This window comes from Xiphophorus hellerii, chromosome 4, assembly GCF_003331165.1.
Source record: "Xiphophorus hellerii strain 12219 chromosome 4, Xiphophorus_hellerii-4.1, whole genome shotgun sequence".
In the NCBI taxonomy this organism is placed as follows: Eukaryota; Metazoa; Chordata; class Actinopteri; order Cyprinodontiformes; family Poeciliidae; genus Xiphophorus; species Xiphophorus hellerii.
The window spans coordinates 11,271,125-11,292,056 of NC_045675.1; the positions used below are offsets into that span (position 1 = coordinate 11,271,125).

The 20,932-nt window shown below is 39.1% G+C and overlaps 1 protein-coding gene across 1 annotated transcript; it reads right to left on the reverse strand.

Annotated features, from left to right (window-relative positions):
- Positions 1-1,340: 1,340 nt before the first annotated feature.
- Positions 1,341-20,074, reverse strand: greb1 (growth regulating estrogen receptor binding 1). Its single transcript, XM_032559784.1, has 33 exons — positions 19,921-20,074; positions 19,649-19,756; positions 18,965-19,141; positions 18,606-18,788; positions 16,452-16,565; positions 16,215-16,340; positions 15,281-15,442; positions 15,044-15,166; positions 13,383-13,568; positions 12,641-12,777; positions 12,250-12,526; positions 12,039-12,167; positions 11,742-11,951; positions 11,257-11,454; positions 10,951-11,134; positions 10,680-10,863; positions 10,457-10,593; positions 10,006-10,357; positions 9,779-9,894; positions 9,465-9,670; positions 8,807-9,371; positions 7,982-8,138; positions 7,794-7,896; positions 7,471-7,626; positions 7,208-7,344; positions 6,935-7,096; positions 6,156-6,360; positions 5,873-6,035; positions 5,656-5,774; positions 4,026-4,258; positions 3,286-3,486; positions 2,508-2,646; positions 1,341-2,194 (listed from the first exon to the last, which is right to left on the reverse strand). The coding sequence occupies exons 1-33, from the start codon at positions 20,072-20,074 to the stop codon at positions 2,031-2,033; spliced, it is 5,967 nt and encodes a 1,988-aa protein (XP_032415675.1). The 3' UTR covers positions 1,341-2,030.
- Positions 20,075-20,932: the final 858 nt, after the last annotated feature.

Consider the following 20,932-nt stretch of genomic DNA (forward strand, 5'->3'; position numbering starts at 1 on the left):
TAAGGTGTCATGTGGTGTGTTGACAGGTTCCTACCAAAGAAGAATGAATGTTGAAATTAAGTTAAATGGTGATTAAGGATGTGGGAACTTATGCCTCCAGATTTTTACACTTACTTTATTTTTGAATATAAACTTTTTCCCTTTAAACTGATTTGTTTTCCAATTGATTGTAGATTATATACGTTATGTTAAAATGTGGAAAAAGTACAGGAAAGATTTATTGTGGTATCATTTTCTACATCATAAAAGCATTTAAAAGGGGGTGCGTACACCTTTAAGAGCCACAGTACAAAGAGAAAATCACACTAGGAAGTTTTTCTTAGAAAGTAACTGAGGGTCTTTTGACCGGACATTAAAGTCCCTGTCCCTCTAACAGAAACATCTCTACAGATTTTCATACAGAGTCCGGTTACAGCTCATTTCTTGGAGCCATAACTATAATTTCTCTTAGAAATTCTTTAAGCTATGGCTGATTAAGTCTAGCTCTAACATTTTATAATTCTCACATATGCAGTCTTGATGTACCCTTGTTTGTATATTTAATCAAAAAATGAAGTAAAAATCTTTAGCTCTCTGGTCTCCTCAAGACAGTAATCTTATGTTGAGTCTGTTTTGTAATAAGTGACATTGTTTTAGAGTCTTACCCAAGACCAGCTGTCAGAGAGGTTGTCAGTCTCATTGGGGCAACTATAGTCTTGCTCCTCCATACTGGTCATGTCTCCATTTCTTGATTTGCAGATAGAAATGCCTGCTTTACCACCTTAAAGAAGTATTGACTGAAGAACCCTCTAAAAACGCAAGAAATGTCTCAAAAAGCTTCTGAAAAAATGCCCCGCTGGTCTTCTGAGGTGTTCAAAATGTCTTTGTTCACCGTTTCATGGTCAAATTCCTTACAAAACTGTCAAATATCACAGTTTCTTTAGAGGTTTTTTTTCATATGGAGTGAGTTCTCTTGTATGAGATGCCCAGCTCTAAAATCTGTGTGATGCGTTTTTAAGTAAGCAGCTTGAGCCTGTGTGACAAGTGTTTTACACTAAATTTATCAACACGTCTTCTGGGAATGTAGTTCTAGGAGGAAATCTGAGAGTCCTGACAGTTCGCAGACTCACTGCAGACTTGGGTTCTTGTCTTCTGCTACATAACAGAACCACTTTTACTGCCCCTGACAAGACAGTTTAATATTCTAGTTAATCTTTTTGAGGTAATAGACCTGTATCTCACATAAAGACCACAGAAATTCAATCTGAGGACTGAGAATGGGAAACAGACCTGAAAATAAAGAGCCAACGCTGAACTTTTGAACTAGATTGATACTTCACTACACAATCAAACACACCAAGTTTAAAATATGTGAATTTATGCAAATTGTGTATAAAAATGTACATAGTTAAAGGGCTGCAGAGAAATGGCACGTTTATGTTCCTTTCAGGTATAAAAGTTATAAAAAAAATTGTACCAGCACAGATACAGAGCGGCAGTGTTACCTTTTGTACACAAAGAAAATAATTTTTTACATGCTCTACATCTAAAAATATATAATTTCTAATGTTTTTTGTTTAAAAAAAGAAAGACTGAAAAACATGCATCTAAAAAAACTAAACAAAACGTTTGCCAAAAATGGGCTTACATTGCACACAAATGATTGTGTCTTCCCTGTTTCCACCTTTTTGTTTTGCATTCATCTACACAGGAAGCTTGTTCACCCTGATAATACACAGCAAAAAGTGTCTGAAATGTCTTTGTGTTTTAAAAGCTTCATTATCTTTTTACTAAAATATGTGCTTAAAAGATCTGTAAATGTAGAAAACTGAAATTTCTTCACCAAGGCATCAAAAGATAGATCTAAGCTGAACCAAAAACAAAAATGTAAAACCTTCTGTTTCCTCTCATCAAGTGATCAAACAACAGTTTCCCAGATAGCAAGTAAATAATCAATGTCCTGCTGTGAGCGGTTAAAAAAAAACAAAAAAACACCCCACTGAATTTCTTGTGACCGACTCTTTGCCGCTCCTTTTGACCATTTGTTTCAGTCAGATATGTTTTCCAGTCAGGAAGAATAGCGGCCGGTCCTCTTTGGCGTTGGCAGTCTGGAACTCGTCGCTGAGCCTGAACCTCCACTGCTCCTCCAGCTCCAGCCTGCCCACAGTCTGCCTCAGTGAGCTGCGATCTGCACTGATTACACACAGGGTTGCACCTACACAGAGGCAGGCAACAGGGACAGACATTGTGAAGATGAGAGAAGTCCTTTTTTTTTAATAGGTCGCAGGCAGGAAGCATGAAGAACGAATCTACACAAAGTTCATGTCCTATGTTGAATTTATTTTTGAAAGTATGATATTTTGTACAGGCCACGATGACAGAGGGACATTCTGACATTAAAAGCGATACCTTAGATGTGATTCACACTACGATCTGCTGAGTGTTTTTGTTTATAAAATGCATTTTTTCTTATGGGCCACTGCCAACAATGCAGCACTTTCCAGTATGTTTGTGGTCTGCTGCTGTACCTTTGAGAAAGGTGAACTTCTTGAGGAACCCGGAGGTCACAAATGTGTCAGGAAAACAGAGAAGAAGGCCACTGAACAGCAGACCAGCGGTGCTGATGTTGATACAGTGAGGTCTGGAACTGATAAAACACACTGTCACCTGTAGAAGGAGAGCAATTTGTTTAAATGTATCCGCTTCAACTATGGCACAATTTGTACCTGAAATCACATTCGAATTTGCATACACTTTATAAAGAGAAACAAACTTTTTCCTCAGTGTCAGACATTAAACCAGGCTAAACCTTTTCTGATTTAGGTCAGCTATAGGGCTGCCAAAATTATTGCCATTTGTTAAATGTTTTTCATTTCACAAATTTATATCAATTTTCTTGATTTTTGGTAGAATTGGCTTTGTTATTGCCACTCTAAAATATTAACTTTTTTATTCTTAAGACACAGTAACTAATTTTCTTGTATGGGTCGGGTCTTTGTTGATTTGGAATGCCTATTGGTGCCAAAATGTTTACTTCCTTGATGACATCTTGAGATGTTATTTCTCTATTTACGCATAGTGTCCTTGTCAGTGTGTTTGAAGTGCTGCTTTAAGATATATCTATACATTTGGATTTTCCCACATCGCTTAAAATTATAGTACTCTTAGTGTACGTAAACTCTTGGATTCAATGAAAGCTATACCATTTTTTTTTTTTTTACAAATCATCATTGTCATTATTCTGGCATTTAATGAGCCAGGTTGTTATTATTATGTGCGTGTATGGGTGGGTGAGTGTTTTTATACCTCAGGTCCCAGGTTGAGGTAACAATCCACAGACAGAACAGGGTGAGTGTAGTTCTTGGTGCTGAGAGGAAACAGTTTCTGGCTGGTGTGTTGGAGGTATTTTTCCAGGAGAAGCTGAGCTGGTGAAGCCAGGAACAGATGCTTGCTGTCTGGGGCACAGATGTACTGTGAGGGCCCCACTGAGGTGGAAGCGTCTGTCATCTGAATAAGAACCAACAGTTTTGGATGTTATTTAAAATTATTTTATACTGTTATTAAGAAGGGTAAATACAGCAGCTAAGGTGCACAAAGCTGTAACGGGGAAAGGTTTTTCCCCATTACAGATTTCTTCTCTGTGAGTTTTTCTTCAAGATGTTTCAAATCATGAAATAAGTTTTAAAAAATTACTCCAAGGCAGAACTGACTACTCGTCCATGAAGTTACAAAAACATCCTGAACCTAAATTAGAATCAATTATCGCTAGTATTCATGATTCAACAGAAATAAGGAAAGACGACCTAAACACGCAAGTGTGATGAAAAAAGAGACAAAATACTTTTTAATGACACTGTGTATCAGAGTTGTTTAAAATGTAAATAAACATTTTAAACAACTCGGTATGCTGACTCTCCAGTCAAAACAATTATTAATTAAAAACATTAAAATATAATTTTTGATTTGTGGCTCTGACAAGGCTTCATGAACTGTGCAGTGTTCTAGAAAAACTATTGGCTCAGTTTGAATTATGTATTAGTGTCTACCTTGGTCTTGATAATGAATGTCCGGTAACCTCCAATGGCAATCTGCTTTTTCATCACGCTGAAGTTGTTGAACCTGCAGACAAGGAGCCCGGCGCTGTGCAGCCTCAGGGTGAAGTCCACATCGTGACAGGTGAAGCGGTTCTGGTCGTATTGGACGTTCTGACTCCGGTCAACATTGAGAAGGAGGAAGTCATGAACGTGACCTCTGGAGAACGGCTCCCACTGTTTGATACCTGATTCAACAGCAAAGCATTGCAGGATGAAATTAATGGAACATGCTGCTTTACCTTTTATATAATAAAATGTTGATTTGAGTTAAAGTGGTTAAAATGATTGAAAAATAATGAAAATATTTAGGGGGGTTTTTTGGGGCTTGGTATAACATTCTAATCTTAAATGCATTTTCATTTGATGTAAGTAAATTATCATAATTAGCAGAAATGAAAACTTGAAACATTCATCTATTAATCTCTATATTGTCGTTCACTCCTAAATTGAGTTACTGAAATAAATAAACTTTTTAATAATATTGCAATACAAATTAGATCTTGAAACTGACAATACATATCATTAGTGCATAAGAAGATGGCAGTTATATGTTAAATTCAGAAAAGATTTTAAAACTTTTCTTCCTAAATATAAAACTCAAAATAATCACAGAATGGATGCAGATAACAGTAGGTACACCTGACTCTGAGTTTATCTGTTTAGCTTTATTTCTCTTTAGGACAACACATTAGGTGACAGAGCTGTTGCTGCCATGGACTATATCTACTCAGCTTTTCTTTTGCTGAAGAACATCCTCCTGGATCTGTGCTACCATGTTTTGTCTTTATCTGTTCTCCATCCTCTCAAGTCCTGACAGGTGATGGAAAATTGCAGTTCATATTGAACTAGGTTAAAAGCAAGTGGTTCCTCTTCACTGTTGCTGCATGCTTAATGAAGGACTGATGCTGAGTCAATGAGTTTGATTTGTATTTTTATTTAATTGTAAAGGGTCAATTCATATGAAAGAACAAAATGTAAATATGCGAGATTGTGGCCAGGGCTAATTTTCATCTACAGTTCCTTGGTTGGGAAAGCCAATCACAAAACAACATTGTACAACAATAAAACAACAACAGTAAAATACTTGAATTTAAAAATGTTAAGAACAACATAACTTCTGGCTATGACGTAGTCAGGAAAATTAACAAAGCTACAATTTTCTGAATCAAAATTCATGAAAGATGCATATTTATATAAACTAATAATGTGTTTAATTTAATTAGATGCTGCAAACAGCCGGGCTTCTTTGAACAGTTAACAATGTACAATTAGTTGCAAAGGGGATTTGGCTATAATGCACTGTAGTTGGGATTGCTTTTGACTAATTGTTACTACATCTGACCAAGTGTTCAAATTGGATTTATGTGAGTAAGTATAGATTTCATTCATATGAGGATGTGAATTTAACTTATTTGTCAAGCAAAGTATCATTAAATAACATCTGCTGTAATTTTTTAACAAATAAACTAAAATGAAGGAATCTATAAGGTTTTGCAGTTTTTTGGATTAAAAGTTTCTTTTGGTAATCATTTTGTTATTCAACCTGAAACTTTCTTTTGTCCCTGACATTGTGTTTTCTCACCTGTTATTCCTCGGCTGTTCCACTTCCTTATACCACACAGGCCATACTGGGCAAGGTCTGGGCAGGCCTCCATGTGCTGCAAGACTTGTTTTAGTGACACAGCACGTTCAGCAGGACAACTATGAGAACAACGAAAAGTAAACATGGACTGCGTTAAACCCAGCAATTTTTCCATAAGATCTTCTTTCTCAAACAACAGCATACGGTTTTCTTTCACCTCAGTTTATCGTTGTCTACTGCGTTCCACATAACACAGGAGTCATCAGCAAGGATGATGAAGGGCCAGACATCAACCGATGGGCTACCTCCCTCCACCTGCCGACTGCGCTCCAACTCCAAGTTGTGATAAGAAAGCTCCTTTATCAGAAAGTGAGCAGCACCTGAACATACATCAAGATATGATCATAAAAGTGATTTAATCTGAAAAAAAAAGTTAAATCCAAACAAAAACAATAACTATGAAACAGCAGAATAACTGAGAGTTAATCAGAGTCACATACCGATGCCCGCTCCATTGAAGACAGTGGGCAGCACCAGCATGATGTGGTTGGGCCAATACTTCTTGTAGACAGCCATCTCATACTCTTTAACTACAAGGATGTGTAGATGTGAGGCTCCATCCATCGCATGGTACAGGTTGAACAGACCGTGCTCGTGGCGACCGGTGGTTGGGGTGAAGATTGGACTCTTAATGCAGTCTGGGCTCTACAAAAGTACAACAAAATAGTAAAATGCAAACATTTTTGTCATTTTATTAATTCAAGATATCACTATATGACAAAGAATAAAAAAAGAAAATAGGATAAAATTATTTAGTATTTCTGGCAAAACATGAATTGACTGTGCTTTTGTATATTTACTCAAAGATTTAACAATTCCACCACCTGGTGGAGAAATGTTTTAACTGCAACCAATCCTTGAATAATGTCCCCTTAAATTAATTTCTCTTTATTAAAACTACAACATGATAAATGTTTATATGTAAAACAAAAACTAATACACTTTTCAAAGCTAATCTAAGGAAAATATTCAACAATTGAATGGTCCCTCTGGGAATCGGCACTGACAAATTCTGTAGAAAAATGTAAAATACAAAGATAGATAGATAGCATTTATTGTCATTGAACAGGATTCAACGAAATTTCTATTGCAACTCCCGTGCAAAAAGTCAAAATATACAATAAGTAAAATAAACAAACACACAATAATAATAACAATATATACAACTAATATATATATATATATATATATATATATATAACAATAACAAAGAACATACCCAGTCAGAAGTGAGCGGCAGCCGCATGCTCTCCAGCTGGCCTCCTGGCTGGCTGAAACTGAAGTAGTGTTCCTTAGACTTTGGGATGATGAAATAGAGCTGGATGTCTTCTCCGAGCAGAAGATGGGTGAATGTGAAGGCATGCAGCGTTGACTCATACATCTGGAATTTGATTAGAGATAACTACAAATTATATTTTAGAGCTAGCTTGAATGTTATTTCTCACACTGTCTTCTATTATTTTGAGTGTAAGTAGGTGTGTAACTTGCAGACCTGGTATCTGGGGTTAAAGCCAAGGTACTGATGACACTGCTCACAGTGATGATAGGTATTGTACGCTGCGTACTTGGACAGCTTTATCCGAGATGTCCGTCTGCGCAGGTACACATCCTCCTGGCGGACAGGGTTTCCTTAGCAACACAACAGAGGAGAGAGGAGGGAATAATATTGCAAGATGACTGATTGGATACCTGGACTACGTTTGGAAATTAAAAAATAAACTGCCAAGAGAAAGACTTTATTTGCAGACTTCATACCATCAGCTCGTGGTTTAAATCCAGGACAGTATACAATGCTGATGTCATCATACTTTGGGTCATAGATGGTGTAGTCGAAGGGCATTGTCTTTATAACTTCTGTGTTTGGCCATGGAGCATTGGGTGGGTGGTACTGCACACCTTCTACCTCGGCTGCTGAAAATGTAATGCGCTTTTTTAATGCACATTCCTTATGAGTGACAGAACTAAGAGCATAACATAATGAAGACATGTCTTGACAAATGAAGGTATGATTACATGATCTTTACATTAGAATTTGAAGATAAATAGTTTTTTATATAGCGATGTAAGTGAGAACTTACTGCAGTGGATGTCCTCTTCATCATAGATATCCACCTCCATTAGCCTGATCAGCATGCGAGACAGGAGGCCCAGAAAATGAAGATATGCCCCCGTTTTCCCCACCTGACCACGAAAACAAACAATAAGACTTCTGAATAGAAGAAAACTAATAAAATGAATAGAAGAAAGTCAACCAGACTGACACTACCTGTGGGGGACCACTAAGCAACAGCCTACGTGGGTGAAAATTGTCAGTTCGTCCTTCAGTGCGATTGCTGCTGTCCATGTGGTAGGACCGAGGGACTGTCCACTGACGATAATAGAGCGACTGCTCTGTGCATGTCATCATTTTGCTAAGCAGAGGTCTGAGGAAAAAAACAATAAAAACTCATTTCAAAATGCAGGCCATTTTGATTTCATCTACACCCAAGACTATGTTTACAGTTGTTTCCACCATTTCCCACGCTGCTGCTGTTTGTACATCTTTTAGGATTGTACAAATCAACTTATAGCTGATGGCTCTTACAGCTTACTTTTGAAATGAATCCATCTTCTTCTTCAATTGTTTGCTTTTTGTAAACTAATGGAGTTTCTTAATTTCAGGAAGAAAGAAAAGAAAAATACAGTGCCTTAGAAATTTTTTTATTTCTAAGGACAGCTAAGTAATAACTGAACTCCACCTGTGTGTAATTTAATCTCAGTATAAATTCAGCTGTTCTGTGAAGGCCTCAGATGTTTGTTAGAGAACATTACTGAAGAAACTACATCACGAAGACCAAGGAACACAAAAGACAGGACAAATATAAAGTACTTGAGCATGAAACATTGTTCAGCCACTGAACCTGGAAAAGACATGTAGTCATGCAGTTGCTTTCACTTTTCAATATGCACAACCTTTTCAATAAAGATATTAGAGTTTGTAGTTTTAGGAGTAGTGTATTCTTAAAATTTATCCTAAACACATTACATTAGGACAGTGCTACAGATAACCAACAAATCAATTTTATTATAGAGAAATAAGAGTTTCTGTTACCTAAAACTGCTTGCCCACGCAACAGATATGTGTGGCAAGAATGAAGTACACCGTGGAAGGCCACTGCTGTCACTGGCTGTGATAATGTCATAGAGAGCACGGGGGAGGAGCACAGATGGGGGACGACTCAGTCCTCTCGCCCAGGAGCAGCTCAGATTAGGAGAGGAGGCCCGTGGAGATGAGGAGTCCGAAGATGCAGATTTGGAGGGAATTTGAGGTTGAGAAACAGGCTGCTGCTGAATGGCTGTTTGATTGTAGGACTGAACATTTGTTTGAGATGCTGACTGACTTTGACCTTGGAGCTGTGCCTGCTGCTGGGAGATCAGCTGGACCTGAGGATAACCTTGAACTTGGGGTTGGCTTTGGAAGTTGGGGGTAATTTGAAAATATGACTGAGAGGAGGTCTGGGGCTGAAGCTGAACCTGGGCTTTTGAGGGAGACTGTACGTTGTCCAGGGTTTCTTTTGGAACATTTGGAGAGGTGGTAATTCGAGATGGGAGGGGATCTACAGTTTTACCATCAGGGCATGGCTGGAGAGACTGAGAGGATTGTAAAGGAGAGTCTCCTGGAAATGACCCCAAATGACAAGAGAGGGTTTTAAATGAATAAAAAATTCAGGTCATTTGCAAACGTTGACTGATTTAATTTCTCATCATACCGTTCTCCTGCCCCTCCTCTTCTTCATTGTCAGTGCTGCTGAGTTTCTCAGCATCGCTTTCGATCAAGTCACTTCCTGGTCCAGGGTTGTGTGGTGGCCGTGACTCTGCCTTCACCAGGTAAGCAGCTAGTCCCAACTCCTGTTCCAGAGTGGTCCGTTGAAGGTATGAGCAGCTTATCACTCTGAGGTCGCAATACTTCAATGACCTTGTACAAGAAAATAAGACAAATTTATCTGCTTGTGGCCTTTATTGAAGCTTACTAATTTTCATCAGAAACGCAATCTAAAGTCAGCAGTCGAAGCTCAGCGAGTACCTCGGTAATGATTCTCCAAGCGGTTCGGCTCCTGACAAGATCAGGATGCACGGCAGAGCCTCCAGCTCTAAGTAGGTATGAGGAACCCATTCAGCATCCTGGATCTTTAACCAAATCTGTAGTGTATTAACACACATATCAATATATATTGTTTACAGTATGATAACGCTTTGCATTTCTAATGACATTTGTGTCAAACTGAATCCTATCAACAATCAACACCGTACCTTGATCTGATCAGTGAAAGTCTGTCCAATCGTCAAAGCTTGGCTAGGATTCCCCAGAATGATTTCGAAACTGTCCTCCATACCCAGCTGCCTCCTCACTCTGGACAGCCGTCGGTGGGCCCAAGCTGCCAGAGCCAGAGAGGGGATCCGCAGCAGGACCATGTGACCATGATGGGTGGGACACTGCTGAACAGCGGTGAGCAGAGACTGTACAATTTCCATGGTTTCCACAGAGGTGTGTTTGTGGAGATTGTGAGAGCTGCTGATCTTGCCAGATGCAGCCATCAGAGCAACACAGTATTGTTGGACTAAAACTGTAGTCCGTATTACAGCGCTGTGGAGTTTGGGAAATCTGAAAACACCAAGAAGAAACAGTGAACTTCTACTATGACTTGGTTTTAAACTTTATTAGAGTTTAGCTGATTAAGGATGGTGTATGTGGGTGTTGAACCTCTCTTCGAGGGTTGATGTCATGCTCTCAAAGGAGGAATCATATCGCATCAGTGGGAGGCTGCTTCCTGAACGGGTCGACTCTAAAAGCTCTGACACACCAAAGTACCGTGTCCTCTCATGATACAGGTCCACATCCTACACACAAGCAATAGCTGACATTCAGACTAACAACCAGACCACTGTCTCACCAAATGTCCATCCCAAACAGAGCTTAAACTCACATTGCTGAACGCAGATGGCCAGTGAATCTCGTTGTAAGGGCTGATGCGAGTGCACTGTGTTTGCAAAGCAAAGGGGAATGAGGTGACGTGCAGAATCAAGATGTTTGTGGCGTCTTTCACCTGCCGGGAGTTTAACAACCGATCCACAAGACCCAGATTGCCGTCTGTGCTGCTGTAAAATGTGCTGATTGAGACAGGAGTCACATAAATACAATGAATGAGCTCATCTTTGTTGAATTGTTTCATTGATTTAAGCTTTCCTAATCCAAACCTGCTAATATCCCAATGGGCATGGTCATGAACCAAGATGTAGAGCGTGTAGGAGTTGCTCTGTGCTTCCTGGAGAAGCTTGTCAATTCGTGACTGAGCGCTCTGATCCATCTTCACCACATAGCGCTCCGCCTCTCTCTGAGACGCAAATTCCTGCTCTGAACTCCCAAGCTCCTGAAGAACACCTAGAAAATACAAAGGAATGAATAATTTAAATCAGTAGTAATATATAAAAAATTAAAAGCACTTTCTCTTCACTTATGACTATTGTCTGATATATACAGGTTAAGGGACAAAGACTACTAACCAGAGCTCCAGAGGTGAAGAACAGTCTGCTGAAATGAGACCTCGGAAGGCGGGACAAGGATGAGGAAGCTGACCCGATTAAAGGAACCGAGGTCCAGATTCTGTGTGCTGGAGTCTGCGATGGCACAAACATGGGACAGCAGTTTTCTAGCCACCGCCAGCTGTATGGGACGAACCTCACGCCACTCTACTCTGTATTCTGCAAGCACAAAGATGGACACTGAGATTATAACATACAAAATGTAAATAAAGTTGACATTGTAACAGAAATTTGAAACTCAAAATTTTTAAATAAATCCTGATTTTTCAATGGTTACTTGTTTGAAGAGCAAATCTTATCTAAGGTATTATTCTAAGGCCCTTTCTGAATTGGACAGCCTTCTAATGCAGATGTAAAAAAGAATTACATTTCTTCAAGGACGTGAACATTAATGCAAGTGCCACTATAAATGGATAACACTCAATCCCAAAGAGCCCTCTTCTTACCTAAACAAGGGGTTTTGGGGCTTGAAGCTGTCTCCTTAGGGCTGGGCGTATCTTTTAAACTGGATGTTTGTGAATCTTTTGGACTAGGTCTGTCTTTGGGGCTATTTGTGGCTTTGGGAGTCTTCTCTTCAGCTAACGTCTGACTACTGGATGGGGGTGATGCTTCGTGCTCCACACTGGCACTGTCCAGAAGGAAATCCATATTACCATCTGAGAAACAGAAAGCCACATAAATATTTTAGAAAATTCTGACAAAATTTTCAATAGCAAATGAACAAGCCAAAGATAGAGACTTACCTTGTCCGAGGGAATTGCAATAGTGGACAAGTTCCTGGGCAGCTCCTGTGTGGAGTTGGTGGCTGATTTCTTTCAGTCCCTCAGTGGGAGAAAACATGCTCTCTGCCAAGGCACGACACTGATGTTTACCTGAAACAGATCCACAGTTGAATTCAATCTCCTGTCCACTTTTACCATGGCATCACTATTTTTATTACACGACAACTCTCACCTGTTACCACCACACAGGACTGAGTTTCTTGTCCCGGTGAAGTGACGATGATGACGACATAGTTTGTGTTTTCAAGCCGTCCATCCACCAACCTACTGAACATTTGCAGAAGCCCCTGAGCCAAGGATTTGACATCTTCCCCCAACACCACCACACCCTCCCCACAGGACGAGGCAGCCAGCTGGGCGAGCCAGGGAAGCTGACTGGGGGTGAGGGGCTGCTGACTTTGAGGAGGTAAAGAGAGATGCTGGGGGAGGCTGGGCAAGCTAGCGGGTACCTGAGGATGATCACATTGAATCATTTATTGATGTATATTATTTTATCAGTGTTGCTTATGTAAATTTGATTTTTTAAAAATCACAATGCTGATACTTTTCTTGCAACGTCTGACCTCTATGCCATAGTGTCTCCCTTGGGTTCCTTGTGTCTGTGACTGCTGAAACTGTCTGATCTCACTGAGGTGAGATTCCCTCCATGACCTCATGAATATCTGCTCCAAGTCCTCAATGAGGGGTACCTGCTCAGTGCCTGAGAGAGAACAAAGCTGCAGTCATACTTTTTACGATCTTACCATTTATGATGGTATATAAAAAATATGTTGCACAGGTTTATGACTGAAGAAAGGAAGAGCAATTAGTAAAAAAAATGAAATTCTTTACCCTCTTTGAAAAATGTAAGTGGCTGTTTTGTATGGGTCATGTGTATTGGGATGAAAGGAACAACAAATTCACTGTTGTTCCACATCAGGGTTGAATATGTTACTCTGCTAACATCTTGGACTTAAACTTTATTGTTTTATTAGTTCTCCCCACTGATTAGTGACTATTAGCTGAAATAATTCAATAACACGACAAACTGCTATAAGTTAAACAGTTGAGCACATGGAGGTGAGTGAATCTTACACTGTGCAGACCGAGCATCTGCATTGCACACAATGCGGTTATGCAATACTATAAGTAAGATATTGCTGCAACACTTAAATGTTATGGCAGTGGAGAGTGTGTGCAGTATATATATGATGTTAAAGAAAGGCAAGACCATAACCAACAATGTAGTAGCTGTATTTAAAAAGTCAAATTACTGTAGCTCATGGTTTGAAGATTACATTGTGTTCAAAAGCCTTTTGCACCAACCTAGCTGAACGAGGTAGTAAACGGTGAGCAGAATCTGCATCTCAGCAGAGAGAGGTTGAATAGGTGATGGTCCGTAATGTTGGTAAACCCTGGGGAGTGTTTGTGAGCTCAGGTAACAACTCTGTAGGAGAGAACTGATGAGTACGTCACTTGTGTTGCCTGTAAGTTGAGGAAGAGTGCCATGACCTGGAGAAATAGGAAATGTACAGAAGAAAAAAAACATGGGAGTAAGTCAGAATAAATTGAACGACGTCAGTTTTGGGATTTTAGCAGTTTGTTAAATTAATTCGTCCTTTTTCATATTACAGCAAGATATACTAGAAATTGCAGTTGTAGTGACACAAAACGGTGGAAAATACTAAGCCTTGATATCTGTGAAGAATACACTCAATATGTAATATGCCGTTGGCCCCAGGGAGAGACAGAGTAAGACTGACTTTAAATTCCTAAAATGACTCTGAGTGGGTTGGAACAAAAAAGTCAAGTGGTAGACCCTCCACAAAAAATGCTGAGCTTAGAGATCAAGTGTAAAGATACAAGTAGATCTTCCACCAAAATAAATGACTGCAGCACAATAACCATAAAAGCCATCTGAGAAACGTGTTAAGGAACAAAAAATATTAAAGGCCCCTCATTCTTTTATATCATGATCTTGTGCAAATGAGCACCAGACAACAGATAAAGTTTTTTTTTTAAATCAAGAAATCTTTATTTTATCAAGAGAAAAATATATATTCTTATGGTCCTGATGGCTTCCATTGTTGCTGACATAACAGGAAGATCTCTTTAGAGTAGTTCCATCATAGAAGCTTTTTCCACTAATGAAACAGTGGAGCTTGGTCTTGTGAAGTTGAATTAAACCTCAAGTGGTTTTGAGGAGATGTTACAGCAGGCATCCCACCCAAGTGGCGATCACACAGTGTTTCAACGGGAAATGCTGCAGTTTACAATGCCTGTTTAACAAAGATATTTTCCATCCTGCCTGTTTCCCTGATATAAACCAGAGTGAAAACATTTTTGGACAGATGCCAAGGGAGGTTTATAAAAACAGATGTCAGTTCCAGACAATAGATCACATCACATTACAACAATCCCAGAAGTGTCCTGGCAACACTCACATCTAGAATGTCTAAAATAATCAAACAAAAGCAGTGAAGCTACTTATCAAAATTCTTTTTGTCGGTATTTTTAGTTTTGTTTTGGGTGTGTTTTTGTCTAACGGTCTTACACTTGGCTGATGTTTGAGTTTTGGTTTTCTATTTTTTTACCTCCTATTTCTTTCAGGTAGAGATGTTGTTAAACATCTCTTCTGGATGTTTAACAATCCAGAAGAATAAAATAAAAATGGTTGTAACCTTGTTTCCAATACTAAGCATGTTGATAAATTACCTAGAAGACACACTGGCACTGGACACTGCAGAACTCCTTTTCTGTCACATCTTTTAGCACCAATGCAATTTTTTAAGAACAACGTTCTCTAGCAAGCAAAAATTATTGGAAACAGAAGTGTAGATGCTTTAAAGGGGGAACAATATTGACAGAAAAAACTTAAAAGATGATTTGTGTTAGGTATTTCTTAATATATATGAAGATGATTTAGCCACACAGGGTGCTGGAAATTCCTCCGACTTTCAAATGACACACATCGCTGACCCTCTTACCTTTAAATATGACAGGCTGCAGCCTGCAGGTGTGTAGCAGCTGATCAGGCACAGTTACAGACACTTCAGGGGCCGAAAGTTGACTTGTTGATCCTCGTGATGAACTCTGTATGGCTGTAGTCTCTGGCACAAAAGGAAAACAAACACAGAAAGGTATTTACATTTAGCACACAATTCCAATGAGGCTAATTAGCTTGATAACAAAAACACACAGCGCCTCCAAAAACCTATTTGTACCTGATCTTGCTCCATTGGTGATGACAGAAGTCACTGATAATGTTGATAAAGTTAATGACGATTGTCCAGACTTCCCAGCACTCTCTGTCAAACTATTGGCGGATGAATCAGGTGACCAGCCTTTGTGTCTCTTTTTTGGGGGACCAGCATTTGTAGGTGGAACTGTCAGGTTAAAAAGAAAATTCAGGACATATTTAGATTAAGTATTTTGTCCTATCTTGTGTTTTATTCCAGTGATTTAGAGTCTTTGAGACTGACAAACTGAGGGACACAGAAGTCACTTTTCCCATCCCAACACCTCACAAATTAACACATTTACTACAAGATGCCAGGGAGACTTTTGTAGATACTGTAATGCAAAACAGTTGTATTTTAGTCATGCATTTATCTGTCTTTTCTTCTCAAGTATCTGTTAAAATGCTGCAATAATGGAAACACATAAAAGATGCGCTTGTTAAAAGGGCAATGAAAAAAACCAACACCACCAGGAAGGAAGTGTTTCATTCAGATATAATGCAGGAGGAAAAAGATGAGACAGAGAGAGAGGGAATTTTACAACCTGGGTTTATGGAGGAGGCAGAGCGAGAGACAGGGAGTGAGAAGGACAGAGAGGCAAACAGAGGAGAAAAGAGAGGTAGATGTTTAGTGCTCTGATGACTGCCAAATCAAAGCAGGGAAAACAAAGGACCCTCCTCCCCCGCCCCTGACATAAAAAGTAGCTGCTGGGCTCCTGTGAAGCAGACGAACAGAAAGGGGAGGAGCTTAAAGACAACTTCTCGTTTGCATATAAACAAGAAGTAGTGTTATACAAGCAGACATGGCCTGCATGGATTCTACGTAGGATAGTGTATGCCATTCTGGGAAATTACACTATTGTCATACACATCCTAAAAGAACTAAAAAGCTGAAAAAACCCGTTAAGGGGAATCTGTACCAGTAACTGATGGTCTCCCAGGTCCCGACTGATTTAAAGGTGGCTGGGCAATGGAGGAAGCTGCTGTGTGGTTTCCATTTATCAGCGTGGTGGGAACATCAGCTGTCTGAGGCTCCACGTGTGATCCTTAAAAATAAAATAAAAAAAGATGACAAAGATTTATTAGAGACAATTATGTTTTAGAAGACAACAAGGAAATGACCAGAATCAGTAATATGTCTTTGTGTCATTTTTAACCTGTGGCACTGCCTGGTGTGTGTGACGAGTGAGCCAAAGCCGGGTTCAATGGCCGTTCATCTAATGTCAGGTGGCCCTCTGAGAGACTGGTTCTGATCTGTCTTATCCTGACATCTGAAAGACATATCAAACTGGTTGTCTACAAACAGAGACAAATGAAATCTCTTTCACATTAATGCTTTGAGAATGGGCATGCCTGTGAGAAGTAGCGCATACTTTGAAGTGTGAGGGTTTGAACACCAGAAACTAAACTCTGACCAATCACAAAAGTTAAGCACATAAGACAATGAGAGATGAGCTGAACTAAATAAAGCCTTGTCATAAAGAAGACAAACGCCAAAAAATAACTAAATCCACTTCGGTTCTAGAGACACATTTGCATACCATCTTTGAAATGGTATGTGAAACGTATCAGCAGGATTCACCTAACATCCTGAGGAAATGTCCAGAAGACCAAAGGTTGAGTTTTGTGCAAACAATGCAACAAATTCTCCAAAATCTGATTCTGAAAGTTGTTGCATCATCCTGTTATATTCTGAAATGCATACAGGTTCATACTCACTCATTGTGTGTGCAAATAATCAAAGTCTGGATAAAGACATAAACAAAAAAGCCATAATTAAAAAGCCTCATTGCATAATTTTCAGAGCATATTATACGTAATGTTTTGCCTTTGGTTGCTCTAAGCTGGAGTTCCACTTCGTATTCTTCTTCTGATTTCAAGATCTATCAACAAGTGTCACTAGTCTGAAATTCCAGAATAAGATTAGAGAATACAACAGGAAGTGGCTGGTGACACACATGGAAGGAATTCAGAACTGATCAAATGTTTTCAGTGAAAGCTACTTTTGCTTGAATCTGCAAGAACCATCAAATTTTTCTCTGGAGATCAATCTTGTTAACACAAAAACATGGTATTGTTTTCTTGTTGGAGGAGCAAAGCAAAGAAAAAAATAATAAAACAGGACTCCAGAAACTTGCCAATAATGTCAGCCTTATGCACAGGATTCACCTCTGGTTTTGTTTGTATTTTGGGTTGTTAGTCCAGCGTTCGTATGTAACCAAACCCTTTTCAGGAAATAAGTCTAGAATTCCTTTGTGTTAAATTCCAGCCTCTCAACACCTATACCCAAGCGAAAAAGCAGATTAGGAGAAAATCTGACATCTTTCTATCAACTCCTAAATATCACACTTTCAGTTCCAAACAACCAAGTTGAAACAATTACCAAATGAGCAAAAACATCCAAAAACAGTAGGGGTATACCCCATTAAGACTCTATAAACAGTCTTCACACCTATCCACACAACTGCTTTCTCCACCTAATGTCCATTTTCACTATGACCTTCAGGCTGCTGCTTCTGTGCACTCTCTAACATCTCACCTTTGACCCCCCTAAGACCCTGTTTGACCAGTCCATCTGGTCACACCCACACATTCACATCTTTGCAATCAAAAATGCAGCTTCATCCAATTTTCAGAGTATGAAAAACATCCGACATGTGTTTTAAAAGCAGTTGTGAATATGAGTTGTTTTTATTGATATAGTAAAAACATTTTGTACCATGATTACCGTCTGCCAATTTTAAAAGCACTTTTACAGGTGACTGTGTTGATATTTTTGAAAAACTAGGCATTCATGTAACTGCTTCAGGTAAAATGTCTTATATCATACTTGCTGTCTTGCAAAGTATGAGAAGCTCTTCGGCTTCAGTGCTGGTAATCCAAGCTGGCTACAAGTTAAACAGACAACCCAGATCATCCTCAACAACACAAGCATCTGGCTAAAGGTTAATTTTGTGACTGGTGTTTTGTTGCATGTGTTTAAAACAAAAAACATCTCCAGTAAGCATTTGTTGTAGAGTTATAAAGTTCAAAATACAGCTAAATGACAACTAAGGCTCTCCAGTGGTTAAAATCGCAGTGCTTTACTTTTGCGATTTACCATTTTATACATTCAATAGGATGTGTATGATGGAGAAACGTCATCAAGGCAATTCTTAAAACTGGTATCACCCCTACTTATGTTTGATTAAGTAAATTACACAGTATAAAAGAGTTAACAACATCCTTATAGTGAAATTGTACAATTCCTCAAGTGGAAAGTCAAAAGAAAAATCTACATTTCTTGTAAAAGCAGTAGCTCCATCTTTTACCATTTCCCCTCCAGCAAATGGGAGCACCCTTAACCAGCATGCCCTGGTTGTTGCGGTAGAGATGAAACTTCAAGTGCTTCTGTTTCTTGGGCTGGGTGCTGAGCTTCAGGTTAATGTGGTTGGAAAACTCTGTGAAGTAACGGAAACCTTTCTCTCCACAGCCCAAGCAGTTTCCCGAGAAACCTAAAAGAGGATTAAGCAAACGGATCACATTATGTATAATGATTATGTGGATAATATCACCAATGCACTCAGATGCAAAAAAACCCAAAGATTTTTGGACTGAACTTTACTTACATATTCTAATCTTTTCAACAGAAAATTATGTCACATTGTCCTGAGAAAGTCTTCTGTCTTACCAAGCAGGGCGTTTCGACCCCGTTCATCTGGCAGAAAGCGTCGGTCCACAGCGCAAACCAGCAGGTTGTCAGGGAGGGAGGGGGATTTTACCCCAACTGGCATGAACCCAGGAGGAACATCCAAGTTTTCTGACGCAAGCGAGGACAAACGCAAATCTTTGCCAGCCTGACAGAAACCTGTTAGGAAGAGAAGGAAAGAAATGTTTTCACTAAATATTCCAAGTAGATCCATGAGATTAGCCATTTTAACAACACAAATACATGAAATATTAAATTATTTTATCAAGTATTTGTCCACTTACACATTTCTTTCGGTTTTGTTTATTTGTCTACATGTTTGAGATCACTAACCTATTTTATGATCAGGAAAAATAATCTCAGGAACTTTTCAAATTGGGACTTCATTTATTAAGAAAAATGGTTTACAAACCAATCTGGACCTATGGAAAATTAATATCTGGTTGTACCACCATGGCAGAATGTGTTTTATTGCTGTGGATCGATTTTGGATCACTTTTTTAAATCATTTTCATTGTGTCCCATTAATTGACAACACTGACATTTTAAAATAAAATCCCCATGTGACACACTTTGACCACAACAGATTCAAAATACGTCTGTCATAAACTGCTGAAAAAGTGCTTTTCTGTAATTTTGTCACCACATATATAAACTTGTACATGCCATCTGTGGTGCAGCATCCCTCAGGTGGAGGTTTCATCTGATAGGGTATCGGTGGGCTGTTAGACTCAGAGCCATCTTCATCCTCTTCGTCATCATTGAATGTTCGACCTAGTTAGAATACGGAAACATTGTTTTATTTCAGGGCAAATTGACATGTGATAGTAAAAATTTAAATGATGATTAAAACAAATGTTTCAGACTTAAGACTAAAGATGGTGAACATCCTAAACCTGGACTCGCTGCTGCTTCACCTGAATATTTCTTCAACCCACCATCCTGCATAAACAGCTGCTCTGTCTCAAGATACAGCTGTGAGAAGACGGGCCGAGGCACCACAGTGTTTGACCTCAAGGATGCCTCGATGGAGTTGTGGAGGACCTCCTCGAAGCGTGTGGACCGCAGCTGGCCTGCATAAGAGTTCCCCATCGGCGTCCTGGAAGTACACACAGCAACCCCAGACTGAACGGAAAAGTCTTTTGGTTGTTTTTGTTTGCTCTAAAGTGATCACAAGAAACTGAAGGTGAACCAAACACAGATATAGTTTTGGTCAAATAACACAAACTCCGATGTTTCAATGATTATAAAAATTTAAATAATCATATTTTATGTGTATATGTTTTAAAATCTCTCTGGGATCAATTTTAAAAAAGTCTTTGCTTAGTTATGTGAGCAGAGTCACAAACACATCCACACTTGTGCTAAATAATTTAACATCAGAAGCACATCTGCTCTCACTGACACATACAGATCCAACAGGGGCTTAAAATGTGGCTGTGGTGCAGGGCGTTTTACCAAAGAGCATAATATAAAATCAGCTGCGCTGACAGTCAGAACACCCTGACCTAGACACAACTCCCTCCCTCTGTTTTTCTACTTTCTCTCCAAGAGCATTTCTCTAACTCCTTCTCTCCATGATGTAGCTCAGCGCTAACCTTAAACAAATCATTTACACAAATAAATGTAACAAACTCAGATTTTTAGAAGGACAAATATGTTGTAGTTGTTAATTGAAAGAATAAAACCTGACTCTGAGCATGAACCTAATCCCTCTGTGTTAAACTCTGGCAGTTCCCAAGCTGGCTGACAAATTCACACAAATGACTTAAAAGCACTCATCACATGTTTTCAATAAGAAGCTGCATCTATCAATGTCCTACAATGACGTGTTGCTTTGCAAAACCATATTCTGTATTATGAGACAAACAAAAAACAATAAAAACTAAATATCTACATTCAAAATGCAAGATGTTTTATGAGCCCTCTTAATCCGTCTTCTAGATGGCA